Source organism: Dicentrarchus labrax, unplaced genomic scaffold (genome assembly GCF_905237075.1).
Source record: "Dicentrarchus labrax unplaced genomic scaffold, dlabrax2021, whole genome shotgun sequence".
In the NCBI taxonomy this organism is placed as follows: domain Eukaryota; kingdom Metazoa; phylum Chordata; class Actinopteri; family Moronidae; genus Dicentrarchus; species Dicentrarchus labrax.
Genome location: NW_026136722.1, coordinates 3,966,103 through 3,983,427, shown reverse-complemented (window position 1 = coordinate 3,983,427; position 17,325 = coordinate 3,966,103). Strand labels below are relative to the sequence as shown.

Genomic DNA, 17,325 nt, shown 5'->3' with positions numbered 1-17,325 from the left:
TCCTTCCTCCGAGCTCAACAGCATCATTATGGAGCTACTAAGGGTCACGTTCAAAAGAGAAAGGACATTAAAGTCATACACTAAAAATATAATTGTGGTGTAACTGAAGGGTGTGATTCCTAAATACTATATCAATCATTTGAAATATTTAAATAATAAAGGGAGAAAACATCAAGGACAATCTGTATTTCCAAATGTGAGAGTCCTACATTATATTTTTTATTTAAACCCATCAAAAGGTACCTAATTAGATTAGATTGAATCTAATCTAACTTTATTGTTATTGCACAAGTACAGGTACAAGGCAACGAAATGCAGTTAGCATCTAACCAGAAGTTCAAAGCAGTAAAGTGCAGAGTAATGTGCATATGTACAAAAATATGTAAAAAAAACAAAAAACGTAATAATAACATTTGTTATGAATATACTAACAGAATGAAGTAGTGAGGTGAATACACTAAGATATATATGGCAATTAAGTTACGTTATTTACAATATTAGACTGACATTATATACATTATTAAGTATTAGAGACATTTATATAGTGTGTGTTAGTTTAACTGATGTGTATTCATATAAACAAAGAGAATAATGCACACACAACACAAGGAATGTATTTTCAATTTAATTTCTTTTAATATAATCTTATTTACATTGTATTTTTTCATAAATGTTTAGTACATAGTAAGTTACAATACTCTTGCATCCATTACACAGTGAACTTAGAACCTAGAAAATGCAGATTGAAATAGTACTGCTTAACAGTCTTTAATATTCAATCTACAACAGATCCCAACTTTTTCCACATTACTCACTCAACATTTAGGTTTTTGATTTCATTCACTTCTATGGAGGATTAATGACTTTGTTCATTCATGGTGGTCTTGAGGACGATGACTACTTTTTCTAACATTCAGGCTATGGAGAAAAAGAGATTGGCAGAGAAACATCAGGGCCACAAAGAAAAAAAAAAAGAAGATGGTGAAATGGATGATGAAACATGTATGAAAGGCTTATGAGATTTTATTATACATGTCACATACAACCCAATAATTCCTGAAACTGACTCCATCTTTCAGTCCCCATGGCTCATTTTGTTAAATATCCAGGTCATGCCCTTTGGACCTCTCCATACCGTCAGTAGAGTTAAGATTTTAAAATTAGGGCTGGGAAGATCAATCCCTTTCACATCAAATAAATGTAACATGGTATTTAAAACACCAAAACACTAACAGTTCTCATACACTGACAAAAACATATTTCTCCGCAATAATATGAATGTTAAAAAAAATGTAACAAAATTCAATAAAACCCACTTTGTGGATTACTTGAATTGCAAGTGAATTGACCCTTCAACTCTGGTAGAGGGGGTGGTGAAGAGATTAGTGTGGGCTCTTTGTAGAGCATATAGCAGCTTGGTCAGTAATCACTTAGTAATAAATAATAAAATATCAGAGTGGATCAGAGTGGTCGCAGATACAAACGGAAGAGACAAAAAGTCAAAACAGAGGAGCAGGCTCATTTTGATCATTTTTACAGCGTAACCGGGTGCCATGCCTGACACAGACACACACGCACGCACGCACGCAGACACACAAAAGTACAGTCTCACTCTATCGCCGTCTCACATGCACTCACACACACACACACCTACATGCACACATTCTGATACACGACAGTGGTTAAACATGAAGCATGAATACTAGTCAATCAATCAGCTCGTCAGACAGAAAGACAAATCAGCCTCCGCCTCGTTCTTCACATGTCTGATTTTCAAAGTCTCTGTTCGCAGGCTCGCATGTGATTGGCTGATTCTGTCCGGAGACTCAAGTGTGTTGGGAGTCGAATTCGCTGTGGCGGTAGGCATTCTGAAGAATGACATCATAGCTTGTTAAAACTGAAGGATAAAAATGCTTCTTCAAAACATCTGAAAAAATTTTAAAATACTTTATTTTTTTTGTTTGTTTTTCTGTTTTTTCCCCTCCTGCTGTGCTTCCTCCTTTAACCCCCCAACAGTTCGGTGGTGAAGAAGGTGGCAAGAGACCGCATGTGTCCTTGTGATGCTTGGCCACTCCGTATACTCTGCGCATACTTGATATTCTGTTCATGTGTGTGTAAATATGTAAAATGTCAAATAGGTTGTGTGCAAGTGCAAGCGCAAGTGTCACTGTATGTATGTTGGTTTAGTTGTGGAGTCATCACTCCACAGCAAAGCCGCAGGTCTCCTCCACAGCCGTCAGCAGTTTCTCGTAAAGTTTCTCGTAAGACTCGTAGGGAGGGATGTCTATCCGGTTAAAACTGAAGACAGAAAAGGATAATTAGTGGCATCAAACCTGACACTTTGGCAAATATTAAAAAAAGAGAAGCCTGCGTCTTCTTCTAGGTTTCCTTACCACGTGTGAGCTTTGGGCAGGTTGTCTGTGTTGGCGTCTATCAAATGGATGGTGAAGAGCCTTGGTCCTGCAGAACCTGTAGAACCTTACACACATACATTCTAGTTATCACTGCTCTACTCTGGTACACAGAGAACTCATCAGTCTTCAAATGGTACAGTCTCAAAGATAAAAATAGTTCACTAATTTTTTCATTTGATTGAAAAATTTAAGAAAAGAAAATGTATGTGATTTAAGTAAGTACAAGTGCACATTAAACTTACAGTATTTTGATTATTGATTAATTGTTTTAAGCAAACAGCCAAAATAGTTTGTTGTTTCTAGCTTCTCAAAAGAGAAAACTGCTGAAAGGTTTTGTTTGTCTGAGTAGTGAACCAAGTATATTTGAGTCCATCTGGACTTTTTCACCAGTCTCGTACATTTTATAGACCAAATTATTAAAAATAATTAAAACTAAACAAGCGATAGATTAATCGATCATGAAAATAACTGTTTGCTGCACCCCTAAATTAATATTTGTATAGCTGTAAGATTAATCAAGTCTGTAGGTAACTCCATGCCCTATATATACACACACAAGTTAGAATGTATATATAGGAGTAAAATGTCCTCAATAGTGTACCATAATTAAACTTAAACATAGTAAACAGGGATTGTTTTCTTTTCCTCTTTGCCTTTGCTGTAACTTTCTTTAGTTAGGAAGACGGACCAAATGTTAGCATCAAATGAACATAGCTGGTGTGTGTAACAGTAAGTGTGTGTGGCCTCTGAGCCAGTCCATGACCCACCCTGCAGCGCTTTGAACCCCTGTAAGGGGACTCTGGTGGAGCCTGTGACGAACTGCAGGAGGCGTCCTCTCCTCTCCTCACTGAAGGCCTCCACCGCCTGCCAGAACCACCGCACCACGTTGCTTTCACTTGTGCAGTGCTTCAGACGGGTGTTAGTCTTCCAGTCTGCAAGATCTATCTTCCCAAGTCCGCCGATGATCAACTGGGTGGAGGGTGAAGAGGGAGAGGATTAAAATGAAGCAATGGCCAATGAAGAAGAACTTTACTGTCCTCCTCTTTGTGTGTCCAAAACTAGAATAATTTGACTAAAATGACTATTAGGACATTCATAGATTTCATCCTGATCACAGGGGTATTGTTCACAGACAGCACATGTACCTCTAGTTCTTTATGGTCGAAAGGCTTGAGGAGGTGTTGGGGGATGAGCTCACTGAATCCCTTCTGAAGAGCCAGAAACTGGGCTTCAATTCCACGCATAAACCTCCAGTTCACATACAGTCTGAAAAAGACAAATGAGGCAGGCCAAATAAATATACTGCAATAAAGTGGCAAAGTACTGTACACAATAACTCTCTGCAGACAAGATGGTACATTCTTTACACTCTGTATCAAGGGCACAGTTTGTATAACACAAACAGAAGTGTCTCACTGTTCTTACCTCACATATTCTTTTTTGTTGTCCTCTGTGACAGGGATATTGCGGCCATTAGGTTTGAGTTCATGTTGTAAGAACTTCCCAAAGGCATTGTGCTCCACGCAGAATGTGTGGTCAAGGACTGAAGTGATGTCGTTCTCTCTGCACAAAGAGTATTACAATAAGTTAACACTGAAATAGAAACCTCCAGAGGGGATAAGCGCAGGATATGAACTAAGAAACAGTTCACAATAAAACAATGTTTTTTAACAAAGCTCTCTGCATGTTCATTTGCTTACAATATCCAGACGAGGCTCTTGTGCAACTCCGGGTCGGTGGTCTCCAGGTCATTGAGCTGGATTGGTTTGCCTAGCAGCTGTTTGTAGAAGGGTAGCGTGAAGCTCCCGTTGATGTAGTGACCATGAAAAACTGCCAGGCCCATCACACGACCCACAAAGTGGAAATATGACAGGTGGTCCTGAAAGACAGTAACACAGACGGAGAGACGGACAGAGGCAGAGCGTCAGAGAGATTCCCCTTATTCAAATCAGCCGTGAAGTGCTTTGTGTGTTTTTGTGTACTCACAGGGTTGATAGAGGAGTCGGGGTTGATCTGTAGTGTGTAGATATTGTCTGTGGAGTACTGGAACAGGCCGTAATAGGGGTTCAACATTTCATGACACAGCAGGTACAGCCACTCCCTATAGACAACCACCACAATGTAAACAAACTTTCAAAACTCACATAGAAACTTGGTGACACAATTATGAGCAAGAAATTGAAAAACATTTGATTATATGATGTAGTCTAAGTCCAATGGAGTCTTCTACAGTTTAATGAATAGAGGCACTTTTGCTAAAACATCTGTCTCTCTTGCTGTATTGGTTTTTAAATTATAAAAGGTTAATGGATGTAAAGGTAATGCTGCCAAAATGTCCAATGTATTACTTAGTTAGTTTTAATGTCCCATTTTGATTACAAAAGTGACTAATTAAACTTGTTTGCAGACCCAGTGAAAGCTGCTTCAGCTCATGATTTTAGTGTCAGAGCGGGTACACTGAGCACACTCATTATTTCAAAGCTAACTGACACTTAGACAGGGTCGCTTAAAAGTAGGAAGATCAATACGGTCAATACTGGCCAAGGAGCCAGAGTGACCTGGCCTACCCTCGTCTATTAGAGTTGCAACACAACAATTAGTTTACGGTTTTCAACTGTTGCATTCTAACTATTTCTAAGTGCGATGAAAGTACTTATAAATGTACCACTTGGACTTAAGTTAGCTGGGAGAGAAAAGATGGACTTATGACATGCTAATTACCTGGCTACCCCACCATAGTCCAGGCCCTCCTCTCCCCTGAACTTCACCATCAGACGCTTCTTCAGGTCTTTGGGCCTCATCTTCATTATCTGCCGATACGACTCCTTCATCCGCACACAACATTAATGCGTAACAGATGGACACACACACACACACACACACACACACACACACACACACACATTAAACAAAAGACAAAAGAAACAATTAGTGACCCACAACACAACCCTTTAAATCAGTGATGTTCTGTTAGTTTATTAAAAAGCTCAATCAATGCTTCCTTTCTGCTCTGCTACAGAGAAACACGCTGAAAGAATAGCTTGTTTTGACTGGAGCATGAGTCATCAAGAGTGTGGATGTGTCTGTATGAATGTAAACCTCCACAGGAGCTACTCACTCCATCCACACTGCTTTCATAGCTCGACTGCAAACACATTTTTACAAATGTCTGATCTGTCTGTCTGATCTATCTGTCTGTGTGTGTGTGTGTGTGTGTGTGTGTGTGTGTGTGTGTGTGTGTGTGAGTGAGAGAGACGGTATCATTGTCTGGTTATGTGCCGTTGAGATTTCTTTAAACAGGGTCAGTCATTTTGTTTCTTCCTGGTTTGACATTTACACCCACCTCAAAGATCTCCTCTCGGGAGACCTCTATGCGACAGTGTCCTGCTTGAGGCTGCTGCAGGGACAGTTCGTGGCGGAGCAGCTTCAACTTATGGACCAAGTCTCTCTCGTAGCGCGCTGCCACATCTCCATCTCCTCCTCCTCCACCCACTCCCCCGCCTCCCACCTCCTCACCCCCCACATCCATCTGGGGGGCTTGGGAGGATTCCTTCGCTTGGGATTGCTGGCTGGAGGTGGGGAGAAATAGAGGAGGACAGGGAAGAGGCAACATGACGAGAGGGAAGAATGACAGGCAGGAGATAAAGAGTTGATGAAAAAGAAAATCCAGACTAAATTACACACTGTGCATTCACACAGAGAGGATAAATCTACCATGAACCCACATTTCTGTAAATCACTTGTTTCAGCATTAACAGAGCTGATGACTGTTAGTAGGTCATGTCCAGAACCAGTCTGAGTCCAGCATTACGGCCGTGAGAGATCAGATTAACGGCAGCTTAGTCCTGAAACCTTTTATTTTGTATGTGTCAGGGATGTCTGCCACCCAGGGTTAGATTGATTTTGCTGTAAGTATTTCAGCTGTGTGTGTGTGTACCTGTACCTGATAATTGTGTGTAGGCGCGGGTCTGTGAACTGTGTGGTTCGGTTGTTGTGGTCCACAAAGTAGATCCGGCCTGACACGGTGCTTCGGACCTCCCAGCCCACTGGCAGCGGCCCAAGCTCCTCGCAGCTCACACTGGCCAGGTCCCTGCACCAGCAACAAGGAACCAGACTGAGATCTTGGCCAGCAGCACAAATCCACTGCATCCAGACCTCTTGTCTCCAACAATCCTGACCCTACATACTGTATGTTCTTAACCCCTCATACGGACCTAAACCTAAAGATTTTCTCTTAATCTGTTGGTGTGATTAGTGCAGAGCAGGTGATGTACACAAGAAAGTAGTTACCCATTTTCATACATTTAGAAATACATTTTTTAGTTTGAATGTGAAAGTTCCCAGTTATCAAAACAGAATCATTCTTTAAACTACATAGCAGTACAAAGATGCTGTAAGTATAATCCACAGTATAACCCATGCAACTTTATGGCCTCTTCCTCTGCTGCTGCAATGACATACTTCAGTCTCAGTGGGGTTTATTCAAAGTTAATCTCATTTCAGGTTATGCTTCATCTACACACAAGTGAAGTGGTGAAGGGTGCTATCCTACCGTGGTATCCGAGGGTCGTGCCAGGTGCTAACACCTGTCTGTGTGTGAAGAAAGTACACCTGGCCCTGCACTGTCGTTCGCTGCTCTGTTTAAAAAAAAAAGAAAACAAAGAAAGGTGTTGACTTTGTAAATACAACAGAAGAGATTTAGAGTAACAACAACTCTTGAGTTCAGAGAGTTATGTGAAACATAAACCCCCAAAGTGTTTGACTGACCGTATCCCTCCGGCAGGTCAGGCGGTTGGTGCCCATGAGGTCTGTTCTGAGGGGTGTGGCCGTGGCCTCTCGAGTCCTGCCCTCTGATCCGCTGTGTCTGAAGACGGTTCTCCTGGCTGGGTGAGTCAAGCCGACAGTTCCCGCCCCCCGCCGCACCAGTGGGGTCGGAGTAGGGCAGCGGCTCTTCGCTGAAACATCCCTCAAACACAGGCCTACACACAAACACACACAAACAAACACACACACACACACACACACACACACACACACACACACACACACACACACACACACACAACTGAAGTTCTGTTTTCTCTGCTTTAGTAGAATCACATGATAGCCTAACTGCTTTTTATTTTGAACTCAGAGTAACAAAGACTGGGAGAGGATCAAACAAACAATAATTATGACTAAACTGATCTTGCAACACAACAAGCACCAAAATGGGTCTCAGTCCTACTTCACATTGGATCCCATCATGGCCAAGAAGAGACTAGGAATTAAAATAAGACTGAATCTTATATATTAAGAGTTTTCTGACATTTTGGTCATGTGTGGTTGACATTACATTAGATTACATTACAATATACAGACGGATAAAACCTGAATGCTATGGACTTTGCGGTTACCAGATCTAAACCCAGTTGAACAGCTATGGGAGATTTTTGTCCCAAATGTGGGAATATCTTTTGGAAAATATCTATCTGTGTTTCAAACCTTGCTACGCTTTTGGCTGGTATTTGCCATGTATTTCTGTTAGCTTTCGCCACTGTTTGAGAAGTAAACATCACTGTAAAAGTAAACAGGACTGACTGAGACAGTTCTTTCATCTATCTCTACAACTTACAACTGAGAAAGAGACACAGAATAATCTATGAAACATATTCAAACCATTAACAGAGTGCGATTGTTTCTTTAAAGGTTGCCTGGTGACACACTCACCCATCGTTTTCTAACAGTCCTCTGCAGTCCACCACAGGGCCTCCGCTGCCAATGCGGTCTCGTGTCTGTAAGCTCACTGGAGACAAGCAGGTGGTAAAGGTCAGAGAGATGACAGTGTGACGAGAGGGCCAAATATGCACATAGTGCGAGAAAGGCAACATAGGGAGAGGGTCATCTGTACAGATAATGTATCCGTGCGTCCAGCCTTACCTACAATCTGCCCCCGAACTGCGTCACTATCCGATGGGTTCAACTTACATAGATCTAGACGCTGGTCTGGAAGATGAAGAGAAAAGGAAACACATTCAAATCAAAAGCTTTTCTTGTTTAATCATCATCTGTGAGCATGTATGCATTTCTGTGTATTTCAAATCAGAGGGCAGGAAAAAAAGAGGACAGACTTACATCCTGTGTCTTTTAGCCTGCTGATGGCGTTGGAAAGAAGTCGTATGCAGCCCAGGAAACCCGCCCCCTGTCGTTTATGGATCTTTTTGTGGTTCCATATACTGATGGTTATGGAGTCTGTCTTTCCAATGTAGCTGAAAAAGAGAAACATCATAACATTTGCACGTGTCCACTCCATGTTTTACAGCACAGTCGAGAATGAATGTCTTGAGAAGACAAATCTTAAATTCTGTCACCTGAAGCTGAAGGATACAATTGGATTAAACAATGGAGATATACGTCTTTACTGCTATGTTTCAATTAGAGTAAAACACCAAAATCAGAATCAAGAAAACCTTCATTAAATAAAAATGGATTCAGTATATCAGTGTGCGGTGCATTGGACTCACAGGTCGTAGTGCTGATTCCATTTGGGGTCCAGTGTGCTCTTGACTGTGTCTGTTGAGTGGCATTGACCCGATCCGTCCACCACAACCTTGGCAAATGGATCTGGCAGGCCTGCATGCACACGGTTAAAATTGTTTTAATAATTGTTTTAATAATTGTTTACATCCTACATATCAAATCACAAAGACGACAATATTGCGGTATTAGAAACATCTGAATTGGCTCAAGTACTGTAGATCTCCACAGCAAAGCCAAGCTTTTCTACTACAGCAGACATACAGCAGTCTTTGTTCTTATCTGTGGCATAACGGAGTCTGTCCTGCAATTTGAAAAACCTCTAACACAATAACAGCATATTCCATTAGTTTGTTACTTTTATTTAACAGTATCTGGAGTGCATGATTTAATTGCAGCATGGCAAAACTGGTGGAAATGAATATCCTAATCCTGACAGTCTTACGCTGACAAACTGATTGTGGGTCGATTGCTGCAGCTGAGTAACACCAATGCCAATTTGTTTACAACGCTGCTTTTGATCACACACACACACACACACACACACACACACACACACACACACACACACACACACACACACACACACACACACACACACACACACACACACACACACACACACACAGCCCTTATTGAAACACATCGTGTATGTATACCAACTGTGACGCAAGAATCATGCACATGATAATGAGCACAATAAAAAGGTACTTACGAAAGAAGTCTTTCTTTGCGAGGTTCTTGGCACATAATACTGTAAAAGAGAAAATCATTATGAACAAAATGCCACACACACAAATATGTAAATGATGTTACAGAGTGTAGGCTGGTATAAATATATGCTTGAGCACATTAAAACTGTGTGAGGAGGAAGAATGCTGGTTAGAATAATATATGAATGCCAGAGGATGGTAATGAGCAGGAAAACTTATGTGACATGCAGACAAGAGAGACCGGTAAAGTATAGGCTAGTGTCAGGATCACTGCACACACAAACACACACACACACACAGGCCGCCCACAGTGCGAGTGGCAGAATGCCGTCTCTGCCACATCATCTTTATGGATTCAGAGAGCAAAGCTCAGACTGACCAAGACTTTTAAAGAAGTATTTAGTTTATTGTGTGTGTGGGTGTGTGTACAATTTCTTGTTATTTCTTTGCCCGTACGGTGCGGGCGCTGGCATGTGTCACTCTGGGTCAGCGCAGCAAGCACTGCTGTAACACTAAAAAACACAACTGAACCACAATACACCACTTTTTAGAAAACACAATGATGTCCAGTCACAAGTATGAGTCGTGATTATAGGTCAGTGTGGGCATTGAACAAAAACAAGCTGCATGTTTGTATTCAATGCTGATGTAAGGCACTCAAAAAGTGACTGCAACGTGAGGTGTAATTGACATGAAAACAATACTAATATTTACACTGCAGGTCTCAACATCCACTTTTAAAAAACACAGAATTTTAAGCTCATTGTTGGGAATCTTTTGTGGTCAAAGAATGTGCATAAACATGTCCAATTTGCTCTCGAGGTAACCCCATCTCTTTAAGAAACACAAGACGTTGTGATTTCGTGGTCAGCATCTTCCATCCTACCCCTATGCCACCAGATCACACCGACAAACAGCCAGACTTCTGCCCTTTTTGCAAACTTCTTGTGGCTGCAAAGCGTTACAGACTATGGCTACTCTCTAGGAATTATTTCATAGAAAGTCACAGAATGACTGAATGAATGAATATCAGTGTCATGTATGGTGCGTCTACAAAGAAACCCCTGCTGATCAATGGAACAGACACCTGATGATTAGGTTTAATGTTTAATACAACAGAACATATGTCTAGAGCAGCATGTAAATACCTCATTATCTATAGTGGATCAGGGGATGCAAGGTACTCCGGGGCATCACCAGCATGTGTGCGGGTATTAGATTACCATTTGGATTTCTCCCTCTAGCTCCAGCAGGTAACTTTCATTTCATTAACATTGACTGACAAGTAATTAAATAAATTGTCATGGTGTTTGGTGGCAAGAAACAAGTAGGGGAATGTGACAGGATTCTTTTCTTTAGAAAAACCTTTGGCCCCATTTCAAAGACACACAAAATAAAGGAGCCCATCTGACCAACGAGGTGGAACGTCACCTTTATCCAGTTTGACAGCGGAGACGGGCTAGGAGGGGGAGGAGTATCACCCCCTACGTTGGTTGAATTATTGAAGGATCTCTTTCCTGTGCACATTTACTTAGAGCTTTAAATTGGGTTTCAGGCATTACTACAATTAATGCTGTAACAACTAGCTGACTAATCAATTAGTCTATTTCGATAATCAATTCATCATAAAATATTTTTTTCAAGCATTTGCTGGTTCCAAATTCTCCAGTGTTATGGTTAGCTGCTTTTCTCTGTTTTAAATATATTTGGGTTTTAGACGGTTGATGGTCAAATAAAGCAAACTGCTTGAATGTCACCTCGGACCCTTTTTTGAATGAACTCTATAGGTTAATTGCTAACGAAAGTAACTGTTAATTGCAACCCTAAATACAATCTCTGCTAACTGAGCAATGGTCGGGTTATAGTGCAGACATTTCAGGGATAAAGATTGGTCGTGCTGTCTTGGCTCAAAGAAACAAAAGCATCTCATGATCTATTTAAACTGGTCCTAACTGATTTGCTACACCACCTGAGCCGTTATCGTGGCTTTGAGGTCCAATTAAAATCTGGCATGGTTTGGTTTGGCCCAGACAGCCATCTAGGAAGTTATTCAGTCAGCCAGTGGTTTAGGATGTGGAGACTGTGCGGTGGCGTAGATGTGTCTGCCGTAGCCGGGTTTATTTCCTGTGATTAACCCATTGAGAATGGCTGCAGGATATCCTTCCCTCTTCCTCATCAACCCCTTCCACTCCTTCTCCTCCTGACTCACACATTCCAGACCCAGACCTCATCTTTTCTGCACAGACACAATGAAAGAAACCCAGCTAGAGAGGGAGTGAATCAAGTTTCTAATTTGCCCCTGCCTCCTCTTTCAGACAAGCAGTAGAGGGAGACTTCCTCTGTCACTGTCCACCACTCTCCCCCTCCAATCTCTTGCCAGAGACAAAGGACACCCCTAATTTCACCCCATCTCTCTTTTTCCACCTCTTGACCAGCTCTTCTGTGGCACTGAATGTTTGACAGGCCCTTTCTCCGTGTCTCAGGAAATTCCTCATTCTGCCAAGGTCACGGCTGGTAAAGACACACACAGTTACAGCTCAGCTGGTTCTCCATTTCCCCACTGCCGCTTTCTTTTTTGGCATTTATGTTCTTTCTTTCTTTCTTTCGTTTTTTTTTAACTGAGAGCTGGAGAGAGCCAGCGGGGGAAGAATTCTATTCATCCGATCTTGAGGGAACAAGCAGAAAACAGTTCAGGAGAGATGATGAAAAGCTGAGCTGCTTCTGTGCCACGCTAGCAGCTCCTCAAGGAATCTGAAGTCACAACATGCTTCTAGCACAATCAACCATCTCCCGAAAACATTTCGAGGGTTTGTAATTTTGTTCTACTCTTCCCATATGCAAAGAGAGCACTTGATATTCTCCAGGCAATGTCAGGAAGCATAAAACTGCAGGAGCTTGGAAGATCATTACAACTTCTTAAATCACAAATACTGGTCAAGTTCTTGAAGATGTCAAGGCGCGGTGAACTCTCTGCTCATTAGTATCAATAAGCGTGATCAGAGATCTAGCCAAAAACAGATTAATACTAAAGATCCTTCTGGGACTGACTAGACTCAACTGTGCACTCACAGATTTACAAGTGAGGTAAAGTGACCCATGTGAGATTACAAGGATGTAATTTCCTGCCTAACAGTCTTCTCTTCTCAGCTCCAAAAACAAAGCAGAGGACAGCGGGCACATGGGCAAACATCACACCTACTTAATAACATGCCCTGTACAAGCACCCAAACATACACACACACACACACACACACACACACACACACACACACATACACACACATACACACACACACACACACACACACACACACACACACACACACACACACACACAAGATGACAAATGGGCGTCTGTGCTTATAGTCACAAGCAACATCAAAAAACAACATCAGCCACTTTTGTGCTGTATCTGCCTCATTGGGGTGTTTGTTTGAGCAATCTCTCCATTCTCAATTTCTGTATTTATTTTGTGTCCTTTTGTGAGTGTATGTTTCTGCACATGCTGCCGGCTCAGTAAGTGAGCGGATTAGAAGTGCTTATGCTGCCTCCAAGTAAGTAGGATTCCCCACTTTCCTCTCTCTCTCTCTCTCTCTCTCTCTCTCACGTTAGCGTCTTATCGTGACCTTTCCCTCTATTTTGTCCTTTTAGTTATTCCTCATTCTTTCACTTTTCTGCCTTTGTCTGTTCTATTTCTCTCCGTCGCTGTCCTGCGAGTATCCCTGTGTCCCCTGCTGTCCTAACGCTGCCCCGTTTTGGCTCTTGTGCAAGTCGGTGTTCAATCCGACTACCTGGTACCAAAACTTAAGCAGCATGTGTTGCTTCCATAAGCAAATCAACTTTATCCTGCTGAATCACTGATTCTTTCCATCATTAGACAGCGTTTTTCCCACAATAAAGCTCATTCATTTCCAAACAAAAACAAACCGTTTTCTGCTTTCTGACCCATTGATTCTTAAAAAAACACAACCAGAATTGGGCTCGGTGTTGTTTGAAAAGTTTTGATGTACAAGTACCCAGAACACAGTATAAAATCAACTAAATGATTACTTACTTATCAAATAACAACATCAATTAACAATACTAAGATTCCACTTCCTACACACAATTTCAAGCATCGCTATTCAATTCAAAGTCTTAAACCAGATGTGTTAGAGCCATAAGGACATGACAACCACCTCTTGGCTAGCTACAACATGTCCATATAAACTCAACACAGTCTCTGAAATCTGAACCAGTGTCAAACTAGCCTGGTCTTTGTCTGTGTCCCTGCCACAGACACACACAGGCCTTTTTAATGTAGGCCAAACAACCCCTCTCTCTGACAGACTAAACAGAGTGCTGGCCAACCAAGCAGCATTGCACTCCCATTGGCTCATCGCACATTCCTCACCCAATTAGAATTCCACTCATACCTGTGGAGGCGGGGCACAGTCAGGGGCAATAACCTTTGTTTGTGTCCAAACCGATATAATGAGTGACTGGTTTACACACACACACACACACACACACACACACACACACACACACACACACACACACACACACACACACACTCCACAGTCTAAAACATCCACACACACTTTCTGCTTATCTGAAACAAACATTGTCTGATGAATTTCTTGGTGTTATTTACCACATCACTTATATTGGATATACTTTGTTTGTACAGACCCCTATTCCAATACTGATGGATGAAAGTACTATTATGTATTTCTTATTACTTTTGAACTAAAGTTACAACTAAGGGATTATTTTCTTAATGAATCTATTACTAGCTTGATCTTATAAATGCAGATTGTGAAACATAATCAACAATCGCACGTTCCCATAGTCCATAGTGACAACTTTAAGTTCAATTCCAAAATATTTTGAGTTTATTATCATAGAGGACTCACAAATCCAGACAATGCTCACATTTGAGAAGCTGGAATTTCTGCTAAGTAATGTACTATTATGTGCCAGTCATTTTTTAGATAGCATTTAGGAACTTTTGCTCAAAAATCATCCATCACAACCATACACTTAATGTGCCCTCCAATACGTTTTAAGTCTACCAGCAAGCCAAATGTTAGTGTGTTTGCTCAATTTTAAAATCAGAAGAAGGACAAGGAGTCTGGCCAGCGGCAGAGAGAGGTCATTTCCATTTGAATAGAGGCCCCTGGGTGCCCAGTGGGGTTACATTAGCTACAGTAAAAACCATTGTTCCAGCTGTGCCCGTATGTGTTTGTGTGTGTGTGTGTGAAAGAGAGAGAGAGAGACAGAGAGAGAGAGAGAGAGAGAGAGAGACTCCTGTGTGCCCTACAGAGGAGACAGTGACCCAATAAAACGAGCACAATATCTGAGTTGAGTACAGGGTGCCCAAAAAGAGCAAACGTGTCAAGCCTCTGTGAGTGAGGCTCCGTTGACCGGCTCAGACGTTTGTCTTCCTCCAGCTGACACAGCAGCGAAATGCCAATCGATACACAGACATGGATAATCTAGGCTAGCATGTCAGATCTACCGACTGATTGATTTTCAGAGAGGCTGTACTTCGACATTTGCCTTCATCCCCGGTACACAGCTCGTCGCATTCAGGTCAAGCGACGGGTTCGGCTGGTGGTCAGCCCCCCCCAAAAAATATGGGTGTAGCTAGCAAGCGTTAGCGGTCAACATTAACTACAGTGTTACTATTAGCTAACGCTAGCTAGCTAAGTAGCAAGAGCTAGCAATTGATAAAGTTTCTGAACGTGGCTTTGGAGAGCCAGCGGTTTCAGTGACACGAAAAGAGGCGAGTAGTCGGGTGTCTCGGCTGTGAAAGCCCCGGGATAGTGGACAGCTTATTCACTGTCCTCTCGGTAATTTGGTTAGCATCCCAGCTAACAGGCTAGCAGTTGTGCTGCTGTGTTTGCCACCCAAAAACCGGATGTTTGGGCAAACAGCAGAGCCGAGAGCCTCAAACACACTCCGTGGTGTCCTGTTAGGTTTGCTAAGATCAACACTTTACAACTGTGGTTTGTGAGTGAGACATTCAAGCTCCACTTAAAACCTGCACCGTAAGCGCTTTCTTTTTCTCCTTTCTTTTTTTTTTTACCTGTCAGTCGGATTTTGATGCTGGACCCGTTCCTCCGAGTCCCAGGATTCGACATCACTCCGGGAAAAACGATCACACAAACTTCCCGTTGGAGTCTCCCCGAAACACAGTTTCTCCACTCAATGGGAACGCGAACAACTTCAGTTTAAAAACATGCGGTTTATTTTTGTTTTCCTCACGGGTAAACATGTATTATTTCATCGCAAAGTCCTGCGCTCCTTCGAAACCCAACAACACGAGAGAACATTTTCGGGCTGGCTAAAGCACGTACTGACGTCATGTCCTTAACGGGTATAACCTTACGTGCTCGCGTCTGGGAAGCGTGGGCGTGCCCGTGAGGATCATCCTCTCCGTGGAAGCCTTCAGACCTTCAGGTTTTGCTTTTATTTTAGGTTCTGTATCCTATATTATTAGGAATGAAAATAATAATAAAACAATCCATAATGATTCATGTTATTTTATAAATTACAAACACAGACACATTTTAATTAAGAAATACAAAAAGATAATAAACAGATAATATGGGGAAATTAATGATCACAATGAATTTCATGTACGTGTTCATTCACACATTCCTCAGTTGTTCAGCCTTTTAGTTCTATTTTAAATACACACTCACAGCTGTTTAAGCTAGTATGGATATCTGCTTTTTCCCAGTCTTGGATGTTCAAATTCTCAAAAAGCAGTGCCCTCAGAGATTTTTATCTGTCTGTCTCCTTTCCAGCTCCCCCAACATCACTACATAGAGACTAAAAGTATTTGTATTTGTGAGAAGAGAAAGGTCTGGTTGTTCTGCATCTTTTTTATGGTTATTCTCTCCTCCCACATGATCTCCAACGACAAATACATTTCTGTTGTGTAGGTTCTCATCAATAATCTCTCCATTCAAAAGAGCTTGTTGTTTGTCATTGTTGCCTACATTAACCCTCCCACACTACTGCTTTCCATTTCTTTTTTATATTCAGTGTTCCATCATTAAACTGCTTCATAATAATATGTCCATAATATCAACAGTAGTTTCAAGTAAAAGTGGTCTCATTATTGAACTTTTTCTAATAAGCACATTAAGTATTCACCTTTGTTGACGCCTTGTAGGGGCCAACAAGTGAACCAACAAGTATAGTAGTAATTCTGTTGGCAAAGATAATTCATTTGAAAACTCGTCCAATAGTCCGTGGAAACCTCCAACATGCAGACTTTAGAATCAGGAACTCACAAGCTGTAAGTCTTCCAACAGGTTTGTGATCAGAAAGATCAGAGCAACAGTTAGACCACATGGACCCATAATTAGTTCATGTATTTATGAAGTATTTGTTCCAATATATTGATATTGACTTCCCTGGAGTTAGGTTGTTGTGTTGTTATACAGCTCCCGGCCCCAGGAACCAACAGCAAAATTGGTCAACTCAGCAACACAGGTTGTGAACATGTAGGATTTTTTCAGCAACAGTTTATCCATCACCCCTAAAGTAGATCTTAATTTAGTAGATCAACATTTTAATGAAAAACCACCAGCACTGAAACACTACATCCATGTTTAGCAGCTCTGTGAGGCTGTAGCCAATATGCTATAAAGTATATGTATAATGTTTACAGTCTTTAGCACCTT

General features: G+C 41.6%; 1 protein-coding gene across 2 annotated transcripts; it reads right to left on the bottom strand.

Moving 5' to 3' along the window:
- Window positions 1-612: 612 nt before the first annotated feature.
- On the bottom strand, window positions 613-15,992 carry smurf1 (SMAD specific E3 ubiquitin protein ligase 1). 2 transcript variants are annotated; one of them, XM_051388178.1, is made up of 18 exons: window positions 15,717-15,992; window positions 9,646-9,684; window positions 8,918-9,026; window positions 8,529-8,662; window positions 8,334-8,399; window positions 8,124-8,199; window positions 7,182-7,393; window positions 6,967-7,051; window positions 6,358-6,504; window positions 5,758-5,983; window positions 5,136-5,239; window positions 4,401-4,515; window positions 4,115-4,293; window positions 3,840-3,977; window positions 3,560-3,680; window positions 3,182-3,383; window positions 2,394-2,478; window positions 613-2,298 (listed from the first exon to the last, which is right to left on the bottom strand). In XM_051388178.1, exons 1-18 carry the CDS (start codon window positions 15,769-15,771, stop codon window positions 2,199-2,201), a joined length of 2,193 nt encoding a protein of 730 aa, XP_051244138.1. In that variant the 5' UTR covers window positions 15,772-15,992; the 3' UTR covers window positions 613-2,198. The 2 variants fall into 2 exon arrangements, with proteins under 2 accessions (XP_051244138.1, XP_051244139.1); XM_051388179.1 differs by having other exon boundaries at window positions 2,394-2,469.
- Window positions 15,993-17,325: the final 1,333 nt, after the last annotated feature.

Excerpts from the sequence above, each read along its gene's own strand:
- smurf1 (XM_051388178.1), bottom strand. The coding sequence starts at position 15,771 with ATGTCGAATCCTGGGACTCGGAGGAACGGGTCCAGCATCAAAATCCGA. Across the intron at positions 5,240-5,757 it reads CCCGAGAGGAGATCTTTGAG|GAGTCGTATCGGCAGATAAT; the intron begins GTGGGTGTAAAT and ends GTGCGGATGAAG. Across the intron at positions 3,978-4,114 it reads AAGAGCCTCGTCTGGATATT|AGAGAACGACATCACTTCAG; the intron begins GTAAGCAAATGA and ends CTCTTTGTGCAG.